Source organism: Canis lupus, chromosome 18 (assembly GCF_003254725.2).
Source record: "Canis lupus dingo isolate Sandy chromosome 18, ASM325472v2, whole genome shotgun sequence".
Lineage (NCBI taxonomy): Eukaryota > Metazoa > Chordata > Mammalia > Carnivora > Canidae > Canis > Canis lupus.
In genome coordinates, this window is record NC_064260.1 from 12,580,712 (window position 1) to 12,606,902 (window position 26,191).

At 42.4% G+C, this 26,191-nt stretch overlaps 1 protein-coding gene across 1 annotated transcript in view; it reads left to right on the forward strand.

The window, feature by feature from the left end:
• The window catches only part of LAMB4 (laminin subunit beta 4), a 98,909-nt gene that overhangs the window by 65,015 nt on the left and 7,703 nt on the right, over nt 1-26,191 (forward strand). Inside the window, 8 exon segments of the mRNA XM_035701297.2 lie at nt 2,303-2,399; nt 5,493-5,868; nt 9,085-9,245; nt 11,920-12,125; nt 12,760-12,921; nt 16,904-17,048; nt 20,667-20,874; nt 23,915-24,053. Of these exon segments, the coding sequence (XP_035557190.2) occupies nt 2,303-2,399; nt 5,493-5,868; nt 9,085-9,245; nt 11,920-12,125; nt 12,760-12,921; nt 16,904-17,048; nt 20,667-20,874; nt 23,915-24,053 (1,494 nt within the window).

Below are 26,191 nucleotides of genomic sequence, written 5' to 3' on the forward strand. Positions count from 1 at the left end.
GCTTAACCAACTGAGCCATCCAGGTGCCCCAAACCAGCCATTTTTTTTTAAGGAGCTCTGGTTTCTTTTACTGGAGAATGATATTTGGGCACTAGATGACCACACCTCTATTCCTCACACTTGCAACCACCAACCATGAAACAAAATAGTAGATCTCCATATGACTGCTTGGCTTCCTAACTCAAGAGGAATTCCTGATATTACTGTCTGGCATGCTTCTTAAACCTTTTAGCAGCTCCTCCTCCTCCTCCTCCTTCGTCTTCTTCTTCATCTTCATCTTCATCTTCATCTTCTTCTTCATCTTCTTCTAAGTAAGCTCCATACCCAGTGTGGAGCCAACCATGAGGCTTGAATTCACAACCCTGAGATTAAGACCTGAGCTAAGATCAAGAGTTAGATGCTTAACTGAGTCACCTAGATGCCTTGAAGACCTTGTAGGAAACATATTTGTAGCAGGACTCAACAAAGACCACAGTCCACTAACGGAGACTAAGGGAAGCCTATCAAGCTAAAAGTCAGATGGCATTGGTTTAACCAAAGAGCCCTCTTGTGACAAGGGTTGTCTGGTTCATTGGGGATTACTTGGGGAAGGTTGCTCTTTAAAATCAGGGAACACTTTCATTGGGTATTGAAGAGACAGGTGGATATTTAGATTCCAGGCTGTTTAAATAACCACTGGTAAATATCTCTATGTCGGCCAGTAGGACATCCCTAGTGCATTATTACAGAGAGATCCAAATGTGCCATCCAATATTTTCATCAACAGTTTAAATGGAGTTGGAGAAACATGCTTATCAAATATTATCAAATTTGCAGATGTTGCAAAGTTGTGAGCTAATGTGATAAAGGTAGAACAAGAGATAAGATATCCTAACAGGCTGAACCGTGGGCTGGAAAGAAGAATGTAAAATGTTACTGGGATAAAAGTGAAGTTTTGCAATCGGGTTTTTAAAATCCATTGCATAAATACAGGGTAAGAGTAATAACCTGGCACCAGATCCTGTGAAAAATATCTGAGGATTTTCACTATGTGCTTCAACTGAGCCAACAGTGGGGGCCGGGCTGCCAAAGACATAGTGTCCATGTATGACAGAGTAGTGGAAATGCCATGCGCATTTCAGGACAGTCATCATCCCATTGTCCTCTGGCTCAGACAGCTGTGGGAGCATTGTTGTTTTTTTCTGAGTACCACATTTGAAACATTATATTGACAAACTAGTATGTGTCCAAAGGAAGATAGGATGGCAGGTAGAACAATTGCTATTCTGCAGTGAAGGCTTGAGTAAATTAGGGGTGGTGGGCCTGAAGAAAAGAAGAAAATGCAGATTGAGAACAGTCATCTCTCGTTGGGAGGAGGACTGTCAGAGGGAAGGGACAGGCTGCCTGGTGTTGTGCAATTCCGTAAGACAGGGCTCAGAACAGTGGGTACAAGTCACAAAGGAGCAGATTCTGCATCCATGTAAGAAAACATTGCCCAACAGTTAAGGATGACCAGCAGTATGCAAGGCCCCAGGGACAGCCCACTCATCATCACTCCTTCCATTTGCGTAGATGCTAGTGGGAACTCCAAAGATGGGTAGCAGCTGTGTAGATCCAGTCATTCTATAAATCAAGCTACTTATGGAGTTGTCGTTTAAGCCGTTTTGGCCAAGTATAACCTCGGACTGCAACAATAATGATTTGCTTCTTTATTTTTCTCCTGTTAATTTTTGAACCTCCCCCATTTTCAGAAAAGCTGGTCAAGGATCCAGTTGGCATGATGCACAAAGGATCAGCCCTCTCCCCAAAACCTAGTTAAATAACTATCATTAAATGACCAAGCCTCAATTGAAAAAAAAAAAAGTTTTCTTGAGCAAAAACACTAGCCCAATTGGGAGAAAGTCCATTGTGCATTCCATAATGGAAACACTATTTGCCAAATTAGTTGATGAATGTTAGTCTGGGTCTTTGGCCTCTCTGTGTTATGCACGAACTCCCATAACTGTAGAGGAAAAGAATGTGGCCCATTTCCCATTATGTGTTTTGTTTTCATTTACATCTGCGTGTATTTCCCAGTTTGGGGCCACCTGTCCTCGAACAGCTGGAAGCAGGCGGTATATTCAGAGGCCCTGAGACAAAACACATTAGCTCCTGAGCCTTGGTATTGCCAAGGGTGGTTGCTGGCCGTGGGAATCATCCTTCCTCTGCCCTTGCACAGCTGTATGTTCTAAACCACTGGAGGGAAAACTGTTTTATATAAAGATGCATTATTTGTTTTAGATCATAAAGCTTGTCGATTCCTCACCCATGACTGTTCTCATAGCTTACAGGCCAATGTCGGTGTAAATTAGGCTATGATGGGAAACACTGCAGTGGATGCAAGGAAAATTATTACGGTGATCCACTGGAGCAATGCATTCGTAAGTATTACTAATTCTAAAATCATGAGGGAGGGCTGTCTACGGGCAAGCTATGAACCATAGCCTGAATTTTAAATTTTAAATTCCTTTATTTGATTAAAAAAATCACAATGGCTAATCTTAGTTTTGAAAATAATATTTTTATAGCCTTATAAAAAGATTTTTGTCTAAACTTTAGGCTACGTTAAATGTTAGTCTTTTAAAAGTTGAAGCCTGGATTACAATTCCTCAAAGTCATTAAGATGGAACAGACCTCTGAGGTCATGACTTGCAGCCAGTTTTCTGCTATTTAGAAGCTTGTCGACGAAAACAGCTTCTTGATGGAAGAACAGGCTAGGAGATGGATCATTGGAAGGCAGCAGAGGGGATGTTTCCTCAACCTGGATCTTATAACTCTGGGTCTTTTACATACTCACTGATTCATTTATTTTACAATATTCATAATGTGCCTATTGGATCCACTAAGTCGTGAGCAAATAGGACAATGCCCCTAATCTCGTGGAGTTTGTGTGCTAATGCCTTTCACCCCATGTCTTAACATTGATTATGGGATTTAGAGCAGCACCATCCAACAGAATGTTCCCCAGAGATGGAAATGGTCCAATCGGCACCTTTGGGATGCAGGGCCTGTGAGCTGGTGAGCACGTGCAATGTGGCTAGTGCAAATGAGGCAAAGAACTGTGTGTTCAATTCATTAAATCTCAGGAGCCCCATGTGGTTAGTGGCTACCATATTGGACAGCACAGATTTAGAATCTGGGTTAGTTCTAGAAGGAGGGATTTTTGAATCTCAAAAGTCTGCTGTCAAAAGAGGTCAATCCAAAGAAATATCAGATGTGGCGGGCTTAGCATGGTCATCTCTACCTAGCCACACATGGTAACCCTTTCCTCCTTTGTATTCCTCTATAAATGGGCTTCGGTGGCGAAAACAAATTGCCTTCGTTTCCTTGCCCCATTCAAATCCATACCCTCAATGATTTTCCCCAGGCCCACCTAGTTTTCTAGGTGGAATTGCTACATTAAAAACCAGGGAGGAATTCTGGCTCCTGGAAAATCTGTCTGAGTCTCTTTCCTCTATGCCCCTCTGATATTTTGATAATCTCACTTTCTGAAATGCTTTCATCTTTGATAGAGAAAACTTTGCAAATGAGTTCTGGCTGAGGCCCCCAGGCCACAGAGAATGTGCTGGACAGATGGTATCTAGTTGACGAGCCTAGCGTGTTAACCAGTTTTTGTTTGCAGTCGGAATTTTTACTCAAGTTGTAAAATCCATTCTTCAATCCCTTGTTCCTTGCAGTTAGTCCGCTGACATAGGCTAATGATTCCCTGACCTTTTGGAAATTGCCGTCCCTGCCACACCTCTGTCCACCCTACTCAAAATCCCTAATCAAAAACCTACTTGACTGAATTACATGGAGTGTCGTTTTGCTTCGTTTTGTTTTTCTAACTAAGACAAAATTAATTTAATGTTCTCCTTTTTAAAAGGACTTGATTTAGGACACTTGAGTGGCTCAGCGGTTGAGCATCTACCTTCCGCTCAGGTCATGATCCCAGGTCCTGGGATCGAGTCCCACATCGGGCTCCCTGTGAGGAGCCTGCTTCTCCCTCTGCCTCTGTCTCTGCGCCCTCCCACCCCGTCTCTCATGAATAAATAAATATTTTTTTTAAAAGACTTGATTTTTTTTCTTTTTAGAGTAGTTTTAGGTTCACAGCAAAATTGAGAGGAAGGTACAGAGATTTCCCATATGTCCATGTCCATACCCTCCAGCCCCATCTCCACACCCCTAAGAGAGTGGCACATTTCTTACAACCAATGAACCTACATGGACACACTATAACCACTAAAGTCCGCAGTTCGAATTATGGTTCACTCTTGGTATTTTCCATTCTGTGGGTTTGGACAAATGTATAAGGACACGTGTCCACCATGATGGCATCATATGGAATATTTTCACTGCCCTAAAGATCCTCTGTGCTGCTCCTGCTCCCCTCTCACCACCTCTCTCCCCCAAGCCCGTGCCAACCACTCATCTTTTTTACTGTCTCCATAGTTTTGCCTTTTCCAAAATGTCTGGTGGTTGGACTCCTACAGTTCGCAGCCTCTTCAGATTGATTCAGATTAATATCACTAGGTGATATTAAGGTTCCTGTGTGTCTTTTCATGGCTTGATAGCTCATTTCTTCTTGGCCCTGAAAAAGATCCCTTGTACCACAGTTTATCTATTCACCTGCTGCAGGACATCTTGTTTTTTTCCAAGTCTGGGAAATGATATCTGCAGGCTTTTGGGTAGATGGTCAACTCCTTTGGGTAAATAGGATAGAGTGATTTCCCCTCTTTTTTGAGGATGGACTGGTTCTCCTTATATAATGGAAAACAGCATCAATGGGCACAACCCCGGCTGGGTTTTACTGAGAGAGTGTGGTCGAGAGAATTCTCAGGGGGGTCACCGACACACCTGAGTCACCCACAAGAGCAGTAGCAGTAGATACTAGCGTGTCGTCCACTGTTACCTCCAGATTGGTCACCCAAATAGGTAGAGGAGCCCACACATGACCACTCACACTGTAAAGACAACACCTAGTATTTTCCACCTGGAGACCATAAACTGATTTGTTAGTAGAATGAAAAGAGGAGTGCTGTATGTAATTGCCCAGGTCTCTGTAATTTTTTTTAAAGATTTTATTTATTTATTCATGGGAGACACACACACAGAGGCAGAGACACAGGCAGAGGGAGAAGCAGGCTCCATGCAAGGGGCCCAATGTGGGACTCGATCCCAGGACCCTGAGGTCACGCCCTGAGCCAAAGGCAGATGCTCAACCACTGAGCCCCCCAGGTGTCCCCCAGGTCTATGTAGTTATACCAGTTTTATTTTTTTGTTTTGCTTTTTTGTTTTTTGTTGTTATACCAGTTTTAGTTTTTATTTTATTTTTTTTATTTTTATTTTTTCTTATACCAGTTTTAAATGTCCACCTTAGAAATGGGCGTCGGGGACATCCTTGGGGTGGGGGGCAATGCACTTTATTCTTGAGCTAGTCACAAGCAAAAGGCCAAGTGACTGACCTTCTCTGCTTCTTCTCTCTCCCACTTTAGCATGTGACTGCAGCGGAGAAGGTGCCCAGAAGCCCACCTGTGACCAGGACACGGGCATGTGCCGCTGTCGGGAGGGAGTCGGCGGCCCGCGATGCGATCGCTGTGCCCGGGGTCACGGCCGGGAGTTCCCTGCCTGTCCGCGGTGTCACCAGTGCTTTGATCACTGGGACCGCACCGTCTCTGCCCTCTCCGAAGCGGTGCAAGGGTTAATGAGGCTGGCTGCTAACGTGGAAGATAAAAGAGAGACTGTGCTGGTCTGCGAGGCCGACTTCAAAGGCCTCCAAGAGAACTTGTCAGAAATAGAAAGGATTCTGAAACATCCTGTTTTCTCATCTGGGGAATTCTTAATAGTCAAGGATTATCAGGACTCCGCTCGGTAAGATTTGTGCGCAAGCCACGGATAGCAAGTTCCTTGATTTACCTTAACTCCTTTGGGCTTTAAAAAGCAGCCCTCAATTTCAAAATGTACCTATGTGGACGTTAGGGAAATAATTTTTCAGTTAACGACCAGGCTGGCGATCACATTTGTCTGTCTCTTTCCTACCTACTTAGGATTACATGGGATCTTTCCAGATGCCATTGATTATAACAAAAAGGCAGTCATTAAGAGCTTGGTTGTGGAAAGCCCAAACCCAGCAGAGCTGAAAGATGCAAAATTGGAAAAAGGGTCGTTTATAATACAATTTTTTTTTTCAATCAGTCAGGGAAATTTCTTCTAAATCTTCCCAAATTCTTCAGTTGTTTAGAAACCCGTACATTGATATGAAGCCATATAGCAAGTATGAGAGTTTCCTCAAAATGCATTGTTGTTTTCATTATATGTTATATGCATCTATATATTTATGTAACTTTCATCAAACATTTCTAGAAATTATGTTGGTTGTTCTGGGCCGGGGCTCAGCACACCACAGGAAAAATCCAACATGCCACCTATTTTTGTAAATGAAGCTTCGCTGGCACACAGCCACGTGCACTTGTGTACCTGTCCTCTGTGGCTGCTTTCCTAGGACAACGGCAGAGTGGAGTAGCTGTGACAGAGGCTATGGCCCCCAAGGCCTAAAATGTTTACTATCTGACCCTTTACAGAAAAGGTTTGCCAACCGCTCTGGGCAAAGCCAGGATACACTGGGTATAGTTCCCGCCCTTCCAGGAGCACATAGTCTACTGAGAAACCAAAGAGATTGTGATTATGTAGCAAAATATCCCTTGTCCCCCATAAAAGCTCCAGGACTAAGGAATAATGAAAGCCACAGAGTTTTGTGTTACACAAAACACAAGGGTCAATATAAGGCCGTTCATTTTCATCCCAGAAGTACATGGTAATAGCTTAAAAGTTACATGAGACAGGCCCCTGGGTGGCTCAGTGGCTGAGCGCCCACCTTCAGCCCAGGGCGTGATCCTGGGGTCCCGGGATCATGTCCCGCGTCGGGCTCCCCGCATGGAGCCTGCTTCTCCCTCTGCCTGTGTCTCTGCCTCTCTCGCCTGTGTCTTTCATGAATAGATAAATAAAATCTTTAAAAAATAAAAAATAATAATAATAAAAGTTACATGAGGAAGAAGACCCGGCCCACCCGGAGAGTTCAGAGGAAGGACCACGCACCTTCAGGGCCCCAGGAGTCTCGTGGCCAGGCCAGGATGCGGGCCAAACACAGGCCCAGCCGTAGCCTTGTAAAGACCGTTGCCCTGCAGGATGGGGCCCTATATCCCCAGACCTTCCCACTTGTGCTGAGATGTCAGACATCCAGATTTTTATGGAAATGTCCCCACCTTAAAACAGAGCCGGTTAATCCAACAGCGCTTTTAAAAAGCACCGTCCAGGCCAAGTAAATATGCCTGAGAATGAGCTTTGGCCCAGACACCACTGGTCTGTGGTTCTAGAACACGGTGAACAAAGTGGACCTGTCAGAAAGAAGCCAGAATGATCCAATCCACAGCGGGCCTTCTACACAGAGAGACCACGAGACTCAGGGTAGAGCAGAAGGAGAGCGAGAGAAGCAGGAGTCCCAGGGCCAGGCCTGAAGTGATGAGGAAAGCAGTGAGTACTTCTTCTTTCTTCTGCCAGAAACCAGCACTCCTGGCCCGTCCCGCTCCACCTGCTGGGCCCCCGTTCCTCCTTGGCAACCACCAAAGCACCACCTCCTCCCTGATGCCTTCCATGACCTCCTCAGCAGAAAGATATGTGCTTCCCGGGGGCCCCCTGAGGGCAGAGGCAGCCTTCCCCTGCTTGTACTCCCCAGGCCTGGTCCAGTTGCGTAGCTCGTGTTCGCTGGGTACACTACAAATGGAAGGGGGAGCAGAGGACAGGGAAGCCAGGACGTCACGGGTAGATATTCCATGAAGGGAAGCCACCTATTGCTGTGTGGCCTTGGGCAAGTGACTTAACTTCTCTGAGCTTCTGTTTCTTCACCAGAAAGGGGGATCAAGTCTCTTATTTCATCAGTTTCTTGTGAGAATGACTCAGACAAGTCTGGCACATTGTGAGAGCTTCGAGGGTACCAATTATAATAACAGTAATCACCATCATTGTTATTATTATTAACCTGATGAATTACAGTCCTGACAGTTGGCGCCAGAAGGAAAAGTCTGTAGATTAGAAAGGAAGGGTAAGAGCAGAAAATGCTGGGAAGCGTCAGTTAATGCTCTGCACTTCTGCCAAAATAAATTAGTCCCAGAGATTCACACTGCAATTTGCCCCAACCGTACGCTTCTCGATTTGCACCCAATTTCCTCATCACGAGGGATACACTAATTATTTACTTGAACCCCCCGGGGGTGCTGAACCCAGCAAATCGAAGAGGGACAGAGATCCTGGTGCAGACCATCGGGGAGAATGTCGGGAGCATGAACATACCCCACAAACATACTCTCATGAATATACTCTCACCAACAAGGAGACCCCCTTGCCAGTCCTGGGAGTTAACAGTTAAGACCCTGGATGCAAGTGGCACTAGAAGGAGCCTTGCTGCAAGTGGATTTATTCTCAATAAAGAGCTTGGTTTTTACTCCAGGCTGGGTGAGGACTTCTGCGTTGAAAGCCTGAATAGGGCAGCCTGGGTGGCTGTGGTTTAGCGCTGCCTTCGGCCCAGGGCGTAATCCTGGGGCCCCGGGATCGAGTCCCACGTCGGGCTCCCTGCATGGAGCCTGCTTCTCCCTCTGCCTGTGTCTCTGCCTCTCTCTCTCTCTCTCTCATGAATGAATAAATAAAATCTTTAAAAAAAAAAAAAAAGAAGCCTGAACATAGTTTGGAGCTCATCGATTTAAATGAACCATGTCTGAATACATGTCTTTGGAAACCCAAAGCGGAGGGGGGACAGAAAGAGTCCATGTAGTTGAGACTGGAAGACTCAAGGCCTTTCTTCCACGAGACCCCGTATGCGGATTGTATTTTAAGTGAGCGCTAAAATCTTCCAGAAATCTGGGTTAAGGAGAAAGAGCGAAACCCCAAACAGAACCATAAGCTGCCAAGCACGCACTGGGGAAGGAGGGCCTGATGAGGAGGGCGCTGGTCACCAGGGCCGCGCTGATGCGGTTTTTCACTGATTTGTCAAAAGTAACACAAACTTGGCTACGCTTGCTCTCGTTTCCCCTCCAGGAAACACGCCGCGCAGCTAAGTGTGCAACTGAAAGCCGTGCATGAGTTTCCAGATCTGAAAGGAAGGCTGGGAAGCATGAGGGATGAAGCAGACCTCTTACTGGAAGGTCTTCAGAGAGAAATCCGCCTGCGCGCCCGAGCCCGTGACACGAGCATCGTGGGTAAGAGAGAAAATGCGCTTGGACTGTCCCTCGATGCCAAAGGCTGCGGCCCCCAGAGCGCAATCCACTCGTGAGTTGACCCCCGGCCAGTGCACGGTGCCCGAGGCTTCAGGACGTGCAAACACACCCACTGAAGGGACTATGTGTACGTGACTATGTCAACTTCTCAAGTGTCGTGGAGTTTGGGTGCTGAGCCAGCAGTGACACTCCGAGAAAGGACGCTCGACTCTTGCTGGCCAGGTTGCCACCTGAAAATTGTTCAGGGCGTGGAAGGTTTGCACTGCCGGCTAAGAATCCACGCGGCAGGTGGAGAGGGAGTGAGGAGTAGGCTGAGGACAGTGTCCATCTGGGTGGCAGCTGATGACAGCTCAGCCCCTCCCGGGGTCCCCTGGAGTCAGGCTCCCTTCCAAGCCCCCTGCTCTCCTGTCCAGGACCCGGCATGTGGAATATGCCAGATAAAGGCAGTCTCCACCTTTTTTTCTGCTGGGGACTCCTGGCACTTTTGTGAGGCTTATGGACCCCTCCTAGAATGTTTTTAATTGTAATAAAATCACATTAGGGGCACCCGGGGGGCTCAGTCAGTTAAGCACCCGATTCTTGATCCTCAGCTTGGGTCTTGATCTCAGGGTTGTGAGTTCCAGCCCCTCATTGGACTCCATTCTGGGTGTGGAGCCTACTTTAAAGAAAATAAGTAAAAATTTTAAAAATAAATAAATGCAACAAAATCACATTATACTCTATTGCAGTATAGCTCAAAAAAAAGAAAGAAAGAAAGAAAAAGAAAATAGAAAATGCATCAGGGGTCACCCAAGCCAGGTAGGAGAAAGGAACACTGCCCCCAGGCTAATCCTTCCACACCCACCGCCCAACAGCAATTACTGAGCTTCCCCTGGATGCCTGACTGTGCAGGGCAGGGGAGATGGGGGGTGGACGGCAAGTCCTTGCCCTGGATTACTCCAGGCTACTGGGGAGCACAGGCATGTAAACAGCCCCAAACAACGAAAAGACTGTATTGCAGCGTCTTCAAGTCACTTGGGGAACAGAGCACAGGGAACAGAATTTTTCCTGGGTTCACCGGGAAAGGCTCCAGGAAGTAGGTGACATTTGACTTGGACTTCATCAAATGAAGATACAATTTGCCAGATAAATAATGGCAGAAACTCACCCCGAGCAATTGGAAGGTGTGGTGGTCTCATCCCTGACTTTTGGTTGTACAGAGAATAAAGATCAGGACCCTGGGCCTCTGGTTCCTAAAACATGGAGTTACAGTTGAAAGTCCTGCTACACTATTATTTGCAGTAAAACGTGCTGTATTACTTTCATGAATTTGTATTTTACTATAAATACGGAAAATATAGAGAAGTGCTTAAGAACATAGTTTCTAGGGGCCCCTGGGTGGCTCCGTGGTTGAGCAGACGCTGAGGTTGGCTGAGGTTGTGATCCCGGGGTCCCAGGATCGAGTCCCACATCAGGCTCCCTGGGGAGCCTGCTTCTCTCTCTGCCTGTGTCTCTGCCTCTCTGTGTGTCCCTCATGAATAAATACATAAAATCTTTTAAAAAATAAAAAAACATAGTTTTTAGAATCAAACCACCTGGTTTCAAATCTTGACTTTATCCTACTGTCAGCAAGACCTCAGACAAATAACTTACCTCATGAGAGCCTCATTTTCTCACATGTAAAATGGGGGTGATCACGCTAACGCTAACTCAATGTTTTGTGAAGATTTGGAAAGAAAACTGACAGGAAGTACAGGCACATAGAAAGCACTCCACAAATGTGACCTATTGTCATGAGCCTCAATGTCACAGGTCAGCAAACTACAGTCCACTTGTAACTTTTACCCAGAGCCTGTTTTTATAAATGGCGTTTCATTAGGAGACACCCTCACCTCTTTGTTGACATCGCCTGTGGCTGCTCTCACTGTACAGGTTCAGACTTGTGAAGTTGTGACAGACATGCTGTGGCCAGCAAGCCTAACACATTTATTCTCTGGCCCTTTCCAGAGCAAATGTGTTGACTCCTGCTCCATATAATTGGGTAACCTTGGTTGGTTTGTCATGTTAGGGTTCATATAGGTAGTCATTAATACCAATTAATACCCAATTAATATATTTGTGGAACATTTTACAGTGTATTTTTTTTAAGGATTTTATTTATTTATTCATGAGAGACACAGAGAGAGAGACAGAGACACAGGCAGAGGGAGAAGCAGACTCCCTATGGGGGAGCCTGACATGAGCCTTGATCCCAGGACCCCAGGATCACGACCTGAGCCGAAGGCAGACACTCAACCACTGAACCACCCAGGTGCCCCTACAATGTATTCTCATCTTATTTCACTTAGTCTTCACATGTTACAGATAAGCAAGCACAATCTAAGAGATTTAACCAGTTTGCTCAAGGACACAGCCAGACTCAAGGGTAAAGCCAACGCTCAAACCCATGTCTGCAGACTTAAATCTCAATGCTCCGCATCTATTACGTAGATCTTTGTTTCTCTCTATCCAATCCTTCCCCATTAAGTGTAAATGCAAGGAAAAGGAGGGTGAAATTTTGTATTGGTCGTTGAGACCAAGACATTAGTCAAATTGGGAAATGATTGTCTTGATAACCAACATATAATTTCATTTGTTCTCACAAAACTAAATCTTACCTCAATTTGCATTCATGTAGATTCCTCAGAGAACATCAAGAAGCATTATCAGAGGTCATTATCTGCTGAAAAGAAAATTAATGAAACCACTTCTATCATAAAAAACTCTGAAAAAATCAGGAATGACTTACTTACCATCTTTGATAGGCTAAGCTCAAAAGAAAACTCATCATTGGAAAAATTACAGCAGATTACGGTACCAGATATCCAAATATTGAACAAAAAGGTAAATATTCACGATGGTGTAATAGAAGTATTTGTGGTTTCTGCTTTCCATACAAACACCTTCAATTGTATTTCCTGCCTTGCATTTTATTTTTTATTTATACTTTATAAATGTGTAAATATATAACATATATAGAGATATGCTCTGTTATATAAGATATAAATAATATAAATAAATGTATTCATATGCATTTTTTATTTTCTAAGTCAAAGTTTAAGAAAATTCAGGGTAAGACTGTGGCTTGATTTTATTATCTTATATTTATTCCTATAATTCGCTATTTCTACGATGGTACAGATTATGGACATTCACTCCTACTGCTTCATTATAAATAAAAGGTAATTTTTATTTTAAAAACATGAAGTTAACATGCAAGAAATGCTAGGCATTTGACTGTTTTATCCAGAAACTCTAAGCATAAAAATGGCATTGACTGACACAACGCTGCCAACAAAAAATTCAGATATTTAATTATCTAGACACATTTACTGGGTTGCATCTGTGCGCTAAGCATGAACCACTGGTGAAGAAACACATATGCATAGAGCAGTGCTTTGCCTCAGAGAAGCGGGATGGTGTTAGCAAAAACTCTGCCAACGTGTTGCTTTTCAACATAAATCATTTCTCCTGTGAGGTGTGTGGAGAATCAGGGGACATGCCGTGTGTGCTCTCATCCTGTGAAGGCCCCAGCTGTCACGACTTCCTGACCCTCTCAAGCAATGCCCTCCAGCAAGCTCAGGAAGCAGAGTCTGTGATACAAAATTTGAGTGACCAGGTCCAGGGTTGGAAGAACCGGGTAAGTATGTCTCTCTTGCTTATTTGTAAATCTATAGCACTAAGAAGAAAAAAAGCAAACTGAAAATTTTAAACCACCATTTAGCTTCTAGGCGAAAGGAGAGATTCTAGATATTAGGTTTTCTTATGTTGGGAAACATAGGATTAAAAATACAGATGTGGATTTATTTTTTTTTAAAGATTTTTTATCTATTTATTCATGAGAGACAGAGAGAGAGAGAAAGAGGCAGAGACAAAGGCAGAGGGAGAAGCAGTCTCCATGCAGCAAGCCCAACGTGGGACTCGATCCTGGGTCTCCAAGATCACACCCGGGCTGAGCCACCTGGGCTGCCCCAGATGTGGATTTAAATGTACATTTAGAAGTACATGTGAATATTGACATTTTCTATTAATACATATTATGTATGTGTATAAATATATAATTTTATATATGTGTGTGTGGTGTGCACATGTGTGTATTGAGACAAGAGAAATAACTCAAAATATATGTTTGTAGGACATAGACTCATGTGGATGTTTCTTTCACAGCAAACCCTACATAGAAATGTGAGATTCCTAGGCTCAAAGGTTTGAAAACTTTAGATTTCTCAAAGTAAACAATAACTTGTATAAATTCAAGGGTATATTTGAAATTCTATGCAATATACAAATTCTAATGTTAAAATTTAATATATGCAAAAAGCGAATTAGTCAAAACAATTTTGATAAAGAACAAAGTTGGGAGTTGTATACTACATGACTTTAAGACATTGCAAAGCTACAATAATCAGAGCTGTGTGGCTTTAGCATCAAAAGAGACAAAGACATTAAGGAAACAGATTGGAGATTTTAGAAATAAATTTAAAAATATATAATCAATTGATCTTTAACACACGTAATACGAAAGAGGACTGATTTTTCTTGTCTTTTCAACAAATGGTACTTGAACAATTTGTTACCCACACACAAAAAAATGAACTCCAGTTCCTACTTCTTAACTCATATCATAAAAATAGAATTAATTCAAGATAGAATATAGATATGAATGAAAAACCCAAAACTTTTAAATCAAGATCACAAAGATTTTTCTCCTGTTCTCTTCTGGTGACTTTCAAGTTCCAAGAACAAAAACGCATCCATATAAAGACTCAGAGACAAATGCTCCTAACAGCTTTACTTGTAAAAGCTCAAAATTGAAATTAACCCAGAGCTCTATGAACAGGTGAAAAGATAAATTATGCTATATCCATCCAATAGGTGAATCTCAAAATAATACATTGAGTGAGAGAAGCCAAACAAAGGACAACACATTATAAGTTTCCATTTACATAAATGCTGAGAAAATGCAAACTAATCTATAGTGACAGAAGGTAGATCAGTAAGTGCCTGGAAATGGATACTTCTGAGAGTGATGGATATGTTCATTATCTTGACTGGGCTAGTAGTTTTATAGATGTATGACTGTCTGGATATCTCAAATTGCATATTTAAATATGTACAGTTTACTGTATTTCAATGATACCTCAATAAAGCTGTTAAATTTAAAATTGTTTAAAATTTAATGTTAGAAAATATTTTAACAGGAAGATACCCTTATGCCTTGTACTCCTTCCTATGTTGTTAGACATGATACAGCCGTTTTAATATTTAAGTACCTGATAACTGAGTCTCTAATAACTTTAAGCATTTTCACTTTTTTTTCCAGTCACATTGATAAATGAGAATAGATTTTAACTGCCTAATTTTCTTTAGTTCTTTTTTGTGTGTGTATGTGTGAATACCTTATATATTCACCTTGAAATGATGAATACAATATTAGGTATTCTGTGAATACACTGGATTACTCTGGATTACAAGGTGACGATGTGCCCTAGCTGGCTCCATTTTTGACGATACACATGGAGTCTTTGATGAAGAAGAAAAACCTCTTAAAGAGCTGAATTTCTTTACCAATAATATGTTAGATATTACAGCAGTCAGCATTCCTGTGTGTAAGCACCCAAAACCAACTCCTGAAAAAAACGGTCTCCAAATCAACAGGAGGATAGAGGGCCAAGCTTGGGAATGGGCTGAAAACCACAGCAAAGATATGTGTGCATATCTCCTGCACACACGCTCACACACATGCTTGCATGCACATGCACACGTAGTTTTCACTCATATATTATTCTTCTTTCTTTTGACAAATATTCATTGAGTGCCCACTATGTGCAAGACATTTATCTCGATGTGGGGAACACACACAAAAACAAATCCTGGTCCTGCATCCTGGTGTTTAAAACAACCCTTGATTGTTTACATAATTTTTAACTATCACACCTTACTGTCCCGTCTCAAAAAACCAGAAACCTCACACCATTTAAATAAGCCCGTGTTAAGCTTTTACTTTTAGAAGATAGCCCCTGACGCAGGTTCTAGCAAAATCTGGCTTATTCAGCACGTAAATGAAGAACTGGGAAGGATGGGGGCAGGGGTTTTCATGTAGATAAAATGGTGTGCTGTTTTCCTCTTGATTAGAAGGGGGAAGAGTGCCAGAAAAGATTGTGAGAGAATTCTCAGGAGTCAGTTGTGACAGAAGATGGATTGCAGAGAGATGTTTTAAGAGTGAAGTAATTTAGCAATCTCTCTTTCTGAATACAGCATCGACCAATTGACACAGATTTCATCTCTATGTTTGCCTGTCCAGAGTATTTATTTCCAGAATTTTTGTTTTATTTCTATGTGTTCTTACCCACTAGCCATTTTAGTGACTTTTTAAATCGAGATAGATATAATTAACATAGAACATTGTACTAGTTTTAGGGGCACATAGTTTGATTAACAATAAGTTTGGTTAACATCCATCACCTCACATAGCTACATTATTTTCTTGGGACGGGAACTTTTCAGATCCCTCTTAGCTACTGCTAACCATTTTTAGGTCTTCCAAGTTCTAGAAAATTAAAGAACAACTCTCAAAAAAATGAAGATACATATTTTTAATCATGTAAATATTTCTTTTTTGTTTCATCGTTTGCCAAAGACTGCAATTAAATCCTTTTCTACAAAATCTGTAGGGCTCAAATTAAGCTGGTTCCTTTTGTGGGAAAATAAAGGGAGATTTTTTTCTTTTCCTAATTGTGTTTGATCCTAATTAGCCCTACTTCTGTCACAATTAATTTGTTCCATGCAACTCAACTTGTTGGTGATATCGTCTTATTGCTTTCTGGTTTTTTTCTCTTTCTCTAACTTGTTGGAATCTCAAGAAAAGCCCACGAATTTTCTCAAATTGCATAATTAAGAATTTGCACTTCTAGAGGGCAAGCCTTTAGATCTATCATTCCTCCACCAAGTGTACAAAGCATCTGGAATTTATCTTTGTAGCCTGCTCCAAGTTCAAACTCGTTATTAAAAGGAGGAATGCTTTCTTTTTAGCTTTCAAAGAAAGTACATTACTTGAATTTGAGGGATGTCAAGAAGAGTAATTATTTTAACTTACATAAAAGGAAATGCCCTTAACTCGTTAAATGTAATGACCACTGTAAGTAGTCCTAAGTAATTTGCTGATGCTATAGAAGGCTAAAGTCTCATTAAAACAGAATTTGTATTTTACATTTGTATCAGGAAAAGTCATTAGCACTAGGTCAATATTGTTTTCAAATAATAATTTTGATCCTGAATAATGTTTGAAAAGATAAATGCACATTATTTTTTAAAGGTTTTATATTTTAAGTTATCTCTACACCCAATGTGGGGCTCAAACTCACAACCCCAGGATTGAGTCACATGCTCCACTGACTGATCCAGCCAGGCGCCACAAAATAAACTCACGTTAAGAAAGCATGATAATGAAGACAAATAATATCATCACCTTTTAAAGGAATCCCTTAAAATGAATCTTTTAAATTATCTGTACTCCTATTTTGTTTTTAGTGAGTTTCATTTGGTCCAGCTAAGTAATTAAACATCACACGATGTGCCTACTTGTGTGTTTTTCCTCATTGTTATTTTTTTTCTTATTCCAGCTCAAAAATGTAAGTAAACTGGCAGAGGTCTCCAAAAACAATGCCTTACAACTAAGCAAGAAACTGAGGAATATGAAAAACCAAAGTGAATCTGAGAAAGAGAAAATGAGTCTTTTAATCAAAAAGCTGAAAAAGTTTCTGTCAGGTGATTAGAAAACTATATTGGGACTAGTTTTGGTTTCTTTTTCTTTGCTTTTTTCTTTTTTACAACGTATACTTTAACAGCACAACCAATCCCAACTTACATTAAGTGGAAACAAAATGCCTAAATCAGAAATGTGATGTACCACTTGATTTAAACTTTTTTAATGAAAATAATCCCCAAATATTAACTCTGTATCTTTCTATCTATTATCTATCTATCTATATCTTTGTATGAGATCAATTGAGTAAAAAAATGCTAGAATTTAGTTAAAATTTCAAACAAATGAACTTGGTGTTTAAAGTTATGTGTGTTTTTAAAAAAACAAAAAAAAACCAAAAAACCTAACATGATGATTCTATCAGATGCTCTAATGTTAGGATTCCATGGTTTCCTCTGCTGACAAGGTATATCTGAGATCAAGGCATGCCAGATTTTGATTACTATATCAAATACTATAGTGAGTTAATATCTAAAATATCGATTATTGCTATTATTATGGACTATTTTCCAAGTTACATACTGGTTCTCTGTGATTGACTAAAAGGAGCAATTTGATGATGATGATGATGATGATTATTATTATTATTATTATTGTAATTATGACATTATTATCCTTCATTGCTCTCTATTTTGGGAGAAGTTCATTTTATTTTATTTTTTTAGAGGTTTATTTTAAACTATAGAGAATTATTAGTTGGAGATTAAAAAAAAATCAAGTAGTACTTCTGGAAATTGACCTGAAACCTCACTCTCTGCAAATAATGCATCCTGGGTACAACACTATACAGAATTAATTTTGAGAGGCTTTCTTCTCCATCACCATCTTCCAGATTCAGTAACTTAATGCTTCGCACATGAATCAGCTGACAATTGGGATGTCTGTTACCATCTTTGCAACCACTTTGTGAATCTGTTTAATATTTGTAAGAGACCCCTGTGGCCAACTGTTTTTTCCATAACCATGTTTCTAGATATTGTTTCAGCAGCACTAGTCCTGATTTTTGAAATAAGAACAAAATGAGAAAAAAAAATGAGGCAGTACAAATAATCAATAAAAATGACCAAAATAATCAGTAAAAATGAATGGGGTCGGATCAGCCTACTGGATGTTTTATGTATTCAAAAGCAAATTTTCAGTGAGTTAGCTGGATGGATTGGTATCGGCTAGACACAGATTCAGGAACTGGTTGGATTGAGGAACACATTAGCTGCAGGTACGGGTCGATTCAGGGACCAAAACCAAACCAAAGCCAAACTGCCAGACCAGTAGCACAAAATGGCACTGATACACTTCTGGGCCCAGGGATGGTTCAGAAGGCAAAGTCCACTGCTTTCCATCTCATTCACTGGGTCTTGGAGCCAATTCCCTTATCAGTCTAGTTTCTCATTGCTGCTGTATACATCTCTAATAAAAAAAAAAAGTTTACTTAATTATCCAAAGGAATCTATAAAAAAGAGCAAACCTGTGTCTAGATTATTACAACAAATATTAGACTAGGCATAGGGAAAAATCCTATTCCATAAAACAAACTGTCAACGTCTCTGGTCTGGACCCCAAGACCCTTGGTCACCAGGAAGCAGTACCCTTCACTCACCAATTTCTTTTCCTCTATCCTTCCCATAAAGCCCAAATAAAGGTATTATTAAATTGTATGGTGGCTAGACTATTCAGCTCTTCTGAATATTTTCTAATATTCTAATATTTTCTTTGTGGCCTGAATTCCCATGAACAAAGTAATGTGTCACTTCTCCTGAAAGTCCCATATAAGGGATGCCTGGGTGGCTCAGGTCATGATCCCAGGGTCCTGGGATCGAGTCCAGGATTAGGCTCCCCATGGGAAGCTTGTTTCTCCCTCTTCCTATGTCTCTGCCTCTCTCTGTGTGTCTCTAATGAATAAATAAATAAAATTTTTAATTTTTAAAAATTTATTTATGATAGTCACACAGAGAGAGAGAGAGAGAGAGAGAGGCAGAGATACAGGCAGAGGGAGAAGCAGGCTCCATGCACCAGGAGCCCAACGTGGGATTTGATCCCGGGTCTCCAGGATCGCGCCCTGGGCCACAGGCAGGCGCCAAACCTCTGTGCCACCCAGGGATCCCCCAATAAATAAAATTTTTAAAAACAAAAAGAAAGTCCCATATAAAAATTTTGAATTTATGATCTCATAACAAATGCCAATAAATGTTTGGTGACAAATCTGTGGTTCAATTAAATTCACTTTTTATTAGGACTTTTTTATAAAATTAAATACTATTTGTTTCAAGAGTCAACTTCCAAGTAGAGTACATTCTGTGTAAAGCATGCTTCTAATTTACTCACAAAAAAAACTTGTTTCCTTTTTTTTTTTTTTTTCGAAAACATGACAGGAAATAAAATGTTGTTTTTATATTAAACAAAACAGCTAAAGTGAAGATGATTACCAAAAGGATATATACTCACAGCGTGTCAACCAAATGCTAAAAGCCATCTGTGGTGACCACTGCCTCCTAGGAACTCCGAGTTCCTAGACCTCACAGTTAGAGGCCCCTGAGCTCCAGGAGCTGAGCTCCCCGCCTTTTGGGACTTCGCCCCCCCCCCCCCCCCACTATTTAAACTCCACTCTCCTGCCAACAGTGATCTGGGTGCTGCTTCTTGCTGCGCCCAACCTTTGGCTCCTGGGTTCGCTCAGGTTGGAATGCCTTTCCCCCTCCTTCACCCCACATTTCCACAGGTTTAATTTCTGCTGACCTCCAGACTCAATTTATGTGCCTTTCTGAGGTTCTTCCTGAAATATTTTCTTCTCCCTGTGGATCCCCTATCATTTGGTTTTCTAATTAACATTTTCTATTCTTATATGATCAGTATTCCTAAGGAATGGCTTATATTCCCCCCTGGATGGTCAACTCCTTGAGGATTAGATCTCCAACTCCCTGCCCAGGATTTAGCGTTACACCTCCGTAGGAAGCCAGAGTCACCACGTGTCATCACCCCAAACCCTAACGATCCTTCTTCTGCTTCAATTCTCAGGGAAGGCCAATTTTATTTTCCTGGAAAGCAGGGCAAGGGGTGTATTTAACAGTTTCCTTGTGACACGTTGTCCATCCGGCCCTTTACTCTGGGTGGTCGCCTTCCCTTCTCAAAACAGGACTCGGAGTGGCAGCATCAGATAGAGTTGCCCGTTTAGACAGATGAGCAACAGCTGTGAGCCTTTTTTGGTGTCCTGAAGGATCAGAATCAAGTTTTGTCGAGTCCCAACCTGGTGCTTCCCCACGGTCTCGTTCATCATATTGGAATCTTCATGACAGGTGTCTAACCGCTTTAATTGCATTTGAATTCATATGTAAGGACTTAGGAGGACGTTTTGCAGAGCATAGACAATGTCCCACATCTGTGGGTTTTCAGCTCTCCAACAAGTGTTTGTGCAGCGTGTAGTCAGCACTACACGAATGGTGGTTCTTCAGAGAAGGGAACACTGAGGGTGAAGAGGACCCTACGGGACGTAGACAATCGAACCCTGGTGTTCTAGGGACACAGAATCAGGTGCACGTACCTTTGGCCTAGACTTTGCGGTGGTTGTGTTCACAAGATACAGTGTTTAACCAGGAGGCACGATGACCTAAAACCACTTCCAATTTCAGAGGAAAACGTGCCTCCAGAGGACATAGAGAAGGTTGCAGATCGCGTACTTGACGTCCACCTACCAACGACATCACGAAATCTAACCGGTGAACTTGACAAAATACAGAAAGTGATGCAGCTCTGTGAGGACTACAGGACAGATGAGGACAGGCTGCGCAAAGCGGTCGATGGAGCCCCAGAGCTTTTGTTAAAGGCAAAGGGAGCAGAGTAAGTACAGTGTGAATATTCTCATCTTGCTCTCCCAGGCCATCTGCTAACAGGCCATTTGAAAAATAGTTGTGTGACAAGCTATTTAATGTTCAAATGAAATTACCCCCCAGTAGCTCAGTCCCAAAGGGGGCGGCAAGCTGTCTACAGGGGTCTCAGGAAGCCGGGGGATTGCGAGGCAAGGGGTAGGGATGCTTATTTCCCACCTGCTATAGACTTGGAACGCCTTTCAAGTGGCCTGTTCCCTCTTTAGACCAATCGGTGCCATATACCAGCATAGACTTAACAAGTGGTAGGAATACTGGTGTGTTTTCCCTTTCTTGTTTACCTATGTCTGGTACTTTCGAAATTTACCATAATAGACAGTACTTTGAGGACCTGAATTTTTTCTTAAAAAGACTACATTAAAAGGATATGATGGTGAGGAATAGAAGAAACGAACAGGAATGACACAGGAGTGAAATTATAGATACGGTACATAGAGTTCATGAACTCGTGCTTCCTTCTGACCTTGTGGACTTAGCCAAGCAAACCAGAAGAAGCATCTTGGTTGGTGTTTTTAGGAGCACGGGGGTGCTGTGGGTCAGAGTTGTGGGATCAGTTGGCTGGTGGTGACATCACCATGTCAGGGCGCCCAGCAGCTGAGACCTTAGCTGCCAGCACTGTGTCCTGACGCACTTGTGTGCATGCAGCGTTCCAGACTCCTCTGTAGGCCCACTCCCTTCCCGTTGTACTACTTACAACCCGGAAGAGTAAGTAACTGCAGGACGATCACACAGCTATTAAAAAATGATGCTGGGGGAAGCCCAGGTGGCTCAGTGGTTGAGCACCTGCCTTTGGCCCAGGGCGCGATCCTGGAGAACTCAGGATTGAGTCCTGCGTCGGGCTCCCTGCATGGAGCCTGCTTCTCCCTCTGCCTGTGTCTCTGCCTCTCTCTCTGTCTCTCTGTCTCTCTGTCTCTCATGAATGAATAAATAAAATATTTTTAAAAATTCTATTAGAAAAAATGATGCTGGGGAAGGATTCTTAATAACACACAGAGATTCTTCAAGGGTAATGGTACTGCTAATCTGTTAAGGTGACAGATTATACATAGAAGAGGATCTCCGTCACGGAAAGAAAAAAAGTTGTAGGACAAAAATGCTAGAATGTGCTGAAATCCTAAGAGGTGGTAGGATTAGTGGTAGATTTTTCCCTTCTTGATACATTTCTTTTTTTGTGTGTGTTGCTGCCTCTTCCTCCTCTTCCCCAGCCCTCCTTCTCTTCCTCCCCTTTTTCTTCTTCTCCTTCTTCTATGTTTTGGTATTCTCCCAATTTACTCTAAAAGCAGCTACATTGAAAATCTAAAGGAAAAAGAATACAGTACAAAGATATGGTGGGGGGTGTTATGAGAAGGGAAATTTCCTGAACCCCTCCTATAACTGTAGAGAAAGTAGCGTAGAAAGAGAAGCTCACATATGATATGGTTCGGCCATAGGATATTCGAGAAAAGCCGTAACTGTGGAGACGGTAAAAAGGGTCAGTAGTGGGGGCACCTGGGTGGCTCAGCGGTTGAGCCTGCCTTCGGCCCAGGGCATGATCCCGGGGTCCTGGGATCGAGTCCTGCATCGGGCTCCCTGCATGGAGCCTGCTTCTCCCTCTGCCTGTGCCTCTGCCTCTCTATGTCTCTCATGAATAAATAAATTAAATTAAAAAAAATCAGTAGTGGCCAGGGCTTGAGTGGAGGGATGAGTGAATAGGTGGAGCAGAGAGAAATTTTAGGACCGTCAAAATACTTTGTGTGATACTAGAATGATGGGCATGTCATTAGACATTTGTCCAAACTCACATAACGAACACCACCAAGAGTGAACCCTAACGTACACTCTGGACTTTGGTGTTTATGATGGTCGATGTAGGCTCATCAACGCTAACCAACGATCCCATCTGGCAGGGGTGTTGATAACTGGGGAGGCCGTGTGTTGCAGGGGCAGGGAGTATAAGGGAACTCTACATCTTCTGCTCCTTTTTGCTGTGAACCTAAAACAGCTCTTTAAAAAACAAAGACAAAACAAAACAAAACCCCAGCCTTTTTTATTTAAAGATTTTATTTATTTATTCATGAGAGACACAGAGAGAGAGAGACAGAGACACAGGTGGAGGGAGAAGCAGGCTCCCTGCAGGGAGCCTGAAGTGGGACTCGATCCTGGGGCCCCAGGATCACGCCCTGGGCCAAAGGCAGGCGCTAAACCGCTGAGCCACCCAGGGATCTTTTCTTAAAAAGCCAAAGAGAGATGCCACCAGGAGGAGAGGTAGGGTTGCATGGGAAAGGGGATGTTTAGCAACATAGCAGGTTTTGCTCCTCCACACGCACTTCTGATTACGCCCCTGCAAAGGCCTATCTGATAGTTCACTCACTGGGTACATTCTTCCAAAAGTGGTTTTGAGCCCGCAGATGTGAGGATCTGGTGAATGTTGACTTGAGGTGAGCTAATTTCTGTAAAATAGACGATCCCTTGGAATGCTTGTGATTTTAACCTCAGCCTGGGCCCCTGGCAGCTAGAATGTCAGCAGAGCTTACATAAACCTGAATAAACACAGCCTGGAAACACAGGGCTTTGGGTTCTCTTTGCTCTCTGCGGAGCCTCTTAACTATCCCACCCCCACTCCGGTAAGGATTTAGACAGTGTTGCTTAAGTGTGAGAAATGAGGGAACTGGAATTGGCTGAGGATGGTTATTTTGTTCAGAGCTCGCCAGTGACGGTCCTGAGGCCTCTCTGGTTATGACAAATTAAGAATAAATAAGACCTGTATTATTGATTTCCATATCTGGCGAAATCTGTATCTACTTGATATGCATATATATGTGTTGTTGTTGGGATTTAAACATACCTCTTCCTCAAAATAAAGATTTCAGCACTTTGCCTTGCTTAAGAGTAATTTACATTTACTTTATAAATAATTCAGCCAAGTTTTCTCGTGGAGCCGAATGAACTCCCAAGGTGAAACAAATGAATAATTGTATATTTATCTGATCTGACATGTTAATATCCTACCTTAGAGAAGCAGCAAATGTTCTATTAAATCTTGACAAAACGTTGAATAAATTGCAACAAGTTCAAGTCACCCAAGGACGGATAAATACCACCATCACGCAGCTGACTGCGGAGATAACAAAAATTAAAAAGAACGTACTGCAGGTATTTATCTTCTTTGAAACTAATCTGAAAAAGATTTTGAATGTGGAGACAGCCTGGTTTTTCTGTGTGCCAATGTCATGCTTGCCTGACCTGTCTAATGGGATGATCATAGGATAAAATGACACAGCAGTGGTATTGTGCATTTAATTGATGTTCCCAGAGCTCTCAGGGCCTCACTTCATCATTGTCGACCCCCTCCTGGGGGACGAAGCAGGTGCTACTATCGGCCTGTACAGGAGGAAACTGAGCCTGGAGGAGGTTAAGTGACTTGCCTAAGGTCACACAGCTAATTAAAGGTAGAGTTGAGGAGGGAGTTTAACCCTTCCAACTCCAGGGAAAGTAATAGACTTGTTACAGCTCACAAGGCAAAGAAACTAAGTTCATTGTTGCCAGGTTTCTGTAACTGCCAGGTTCTGTGTGAAATCTCATCAGAGTATCTTAAGACTGAAAGGATCTCTTACCCAAAAGAAAGCATTCCACCCAGAGCTCAGTGGGAGCCAGGCCATGGTTTAACCCACATAAGGGATCCCAGAGAGGAAGTCTGGCAGTTGGAGGATGGGTCGGGACCTGGTCCCAAGCTGTGTGAAGAGGCTTCCTCCAAGGCTGCATCCTCCAGTCCATCCCCTTCCCCAGAGAATGCCAGCGCCTCAGTCTCTGTTCTTCAGCCAGGTTTTCTGGATCTAAATATATGCATTTTGAAAAGAAAAGGAGAAAGTGATAGAACATGAAGCAGTGCACCAGGAAATAAAAGGGCCATATGTGAACAGGTTGCAAATATAGGGTAGCAAAGGAAACAAAAAACAAAGGCGGCCTCCAGGTTTTCCCCTTCGAGCCGTAGATGCTAGAACAGGGCAGGGCAAAATATAGCCCAGAGGCCAAATGGTGCAGTAACTTCTTTTAATCCATAATCATAAAAGTTTTATTGGAATATAGCCACATGTTGTCTGTGGCTGCTTTTGCACTACGGTGGCGCAGAGCTGAGTAGTTGCAATAGAGACTTCATGGGCCACAGAGTATAAAACCTTTACTATCTGGTCCTTTGCAGAGAAAGTTTTTAAATTTGTGCTCTAGAAAAGACTTCGACATATGTCCAAGGGCACAAGAAGGTTTTCAATTTTTTTAAATTTCTAAAATATGGTATACGTAGGGCTCCCAAGGAACCCTCCTAGTAGAAAAAAAGCCCAAAAATGTTGGCTAGGATATTTTTTAAAAATTTTAATACATAGCAAAATTAGTAAGAAATGGAAGAAATTTTCAGAGGCCAACAATGGCGGGAAAGTATGAATCTGGAGAGGCATTAAAACAGGAACCTGACAGCAGGCAAAGGGTATCCACCAATCCCTGGTGTGTGAGAGCTGTTGGTTTTAATGCTCGCCATGCATAAGATACAGAAAACAAAGCCCACAAATGGAGAGATTAAGACCCCTGCCTGGAAAGGCAAAATCCTCAATGAAATGTTCAACAACTCCTCCTCCTCCTCCTCCTCCTCCTCCTCCACACACACACACACACACACACACACACACACACGAGGGGGGGTGCAGGTGCACCTCACTTGCGAGATTCTTCACTAAACATCACTAACCGTAAGCTGGCTTACTTGAGTTCGAGGATAGAAGTCACACCACCTGTGTGGCCCCAACAACCCAAGCCAAAAATGTTACTTAAAGAGGTCCTGTCAGATAGATGCCTGCCAGAGGCAAACAGAAATCCCCTCCAAAGGAATGCACCTCAAAACCAAGCCTCTAAGATGCCTCCCCAAACCCATAAAAGAACAAATTGCCTCAAGCAAGAGTCATCAGAAACAGTAAAACGACAGAATCAGAATGCAAGAGGCTGAGGATCTGTTACTGGACGTAGAGTACAAATTCAGAACATTCATTATGCTCACAAAAATCTAAGAAGGGACGAAGGTATGGCCAAAGAACAAGATACAAGAGCTAACGGCTGACCAGACAGATCTGACTTCTAGATGTGACAAATAGAATCATGGAAATAAGAAACAAGCATAAGGCGTTCGTTGGTTGTTGTTCTGTGGATGCAGGAGCCACGTGCATGAGCTGGAGAATAGAAATGTAAACTATGTTCAAACAATGGAATGCTTTAAGTTGCTAAAAGTGAATAAATGAGCCATGCAA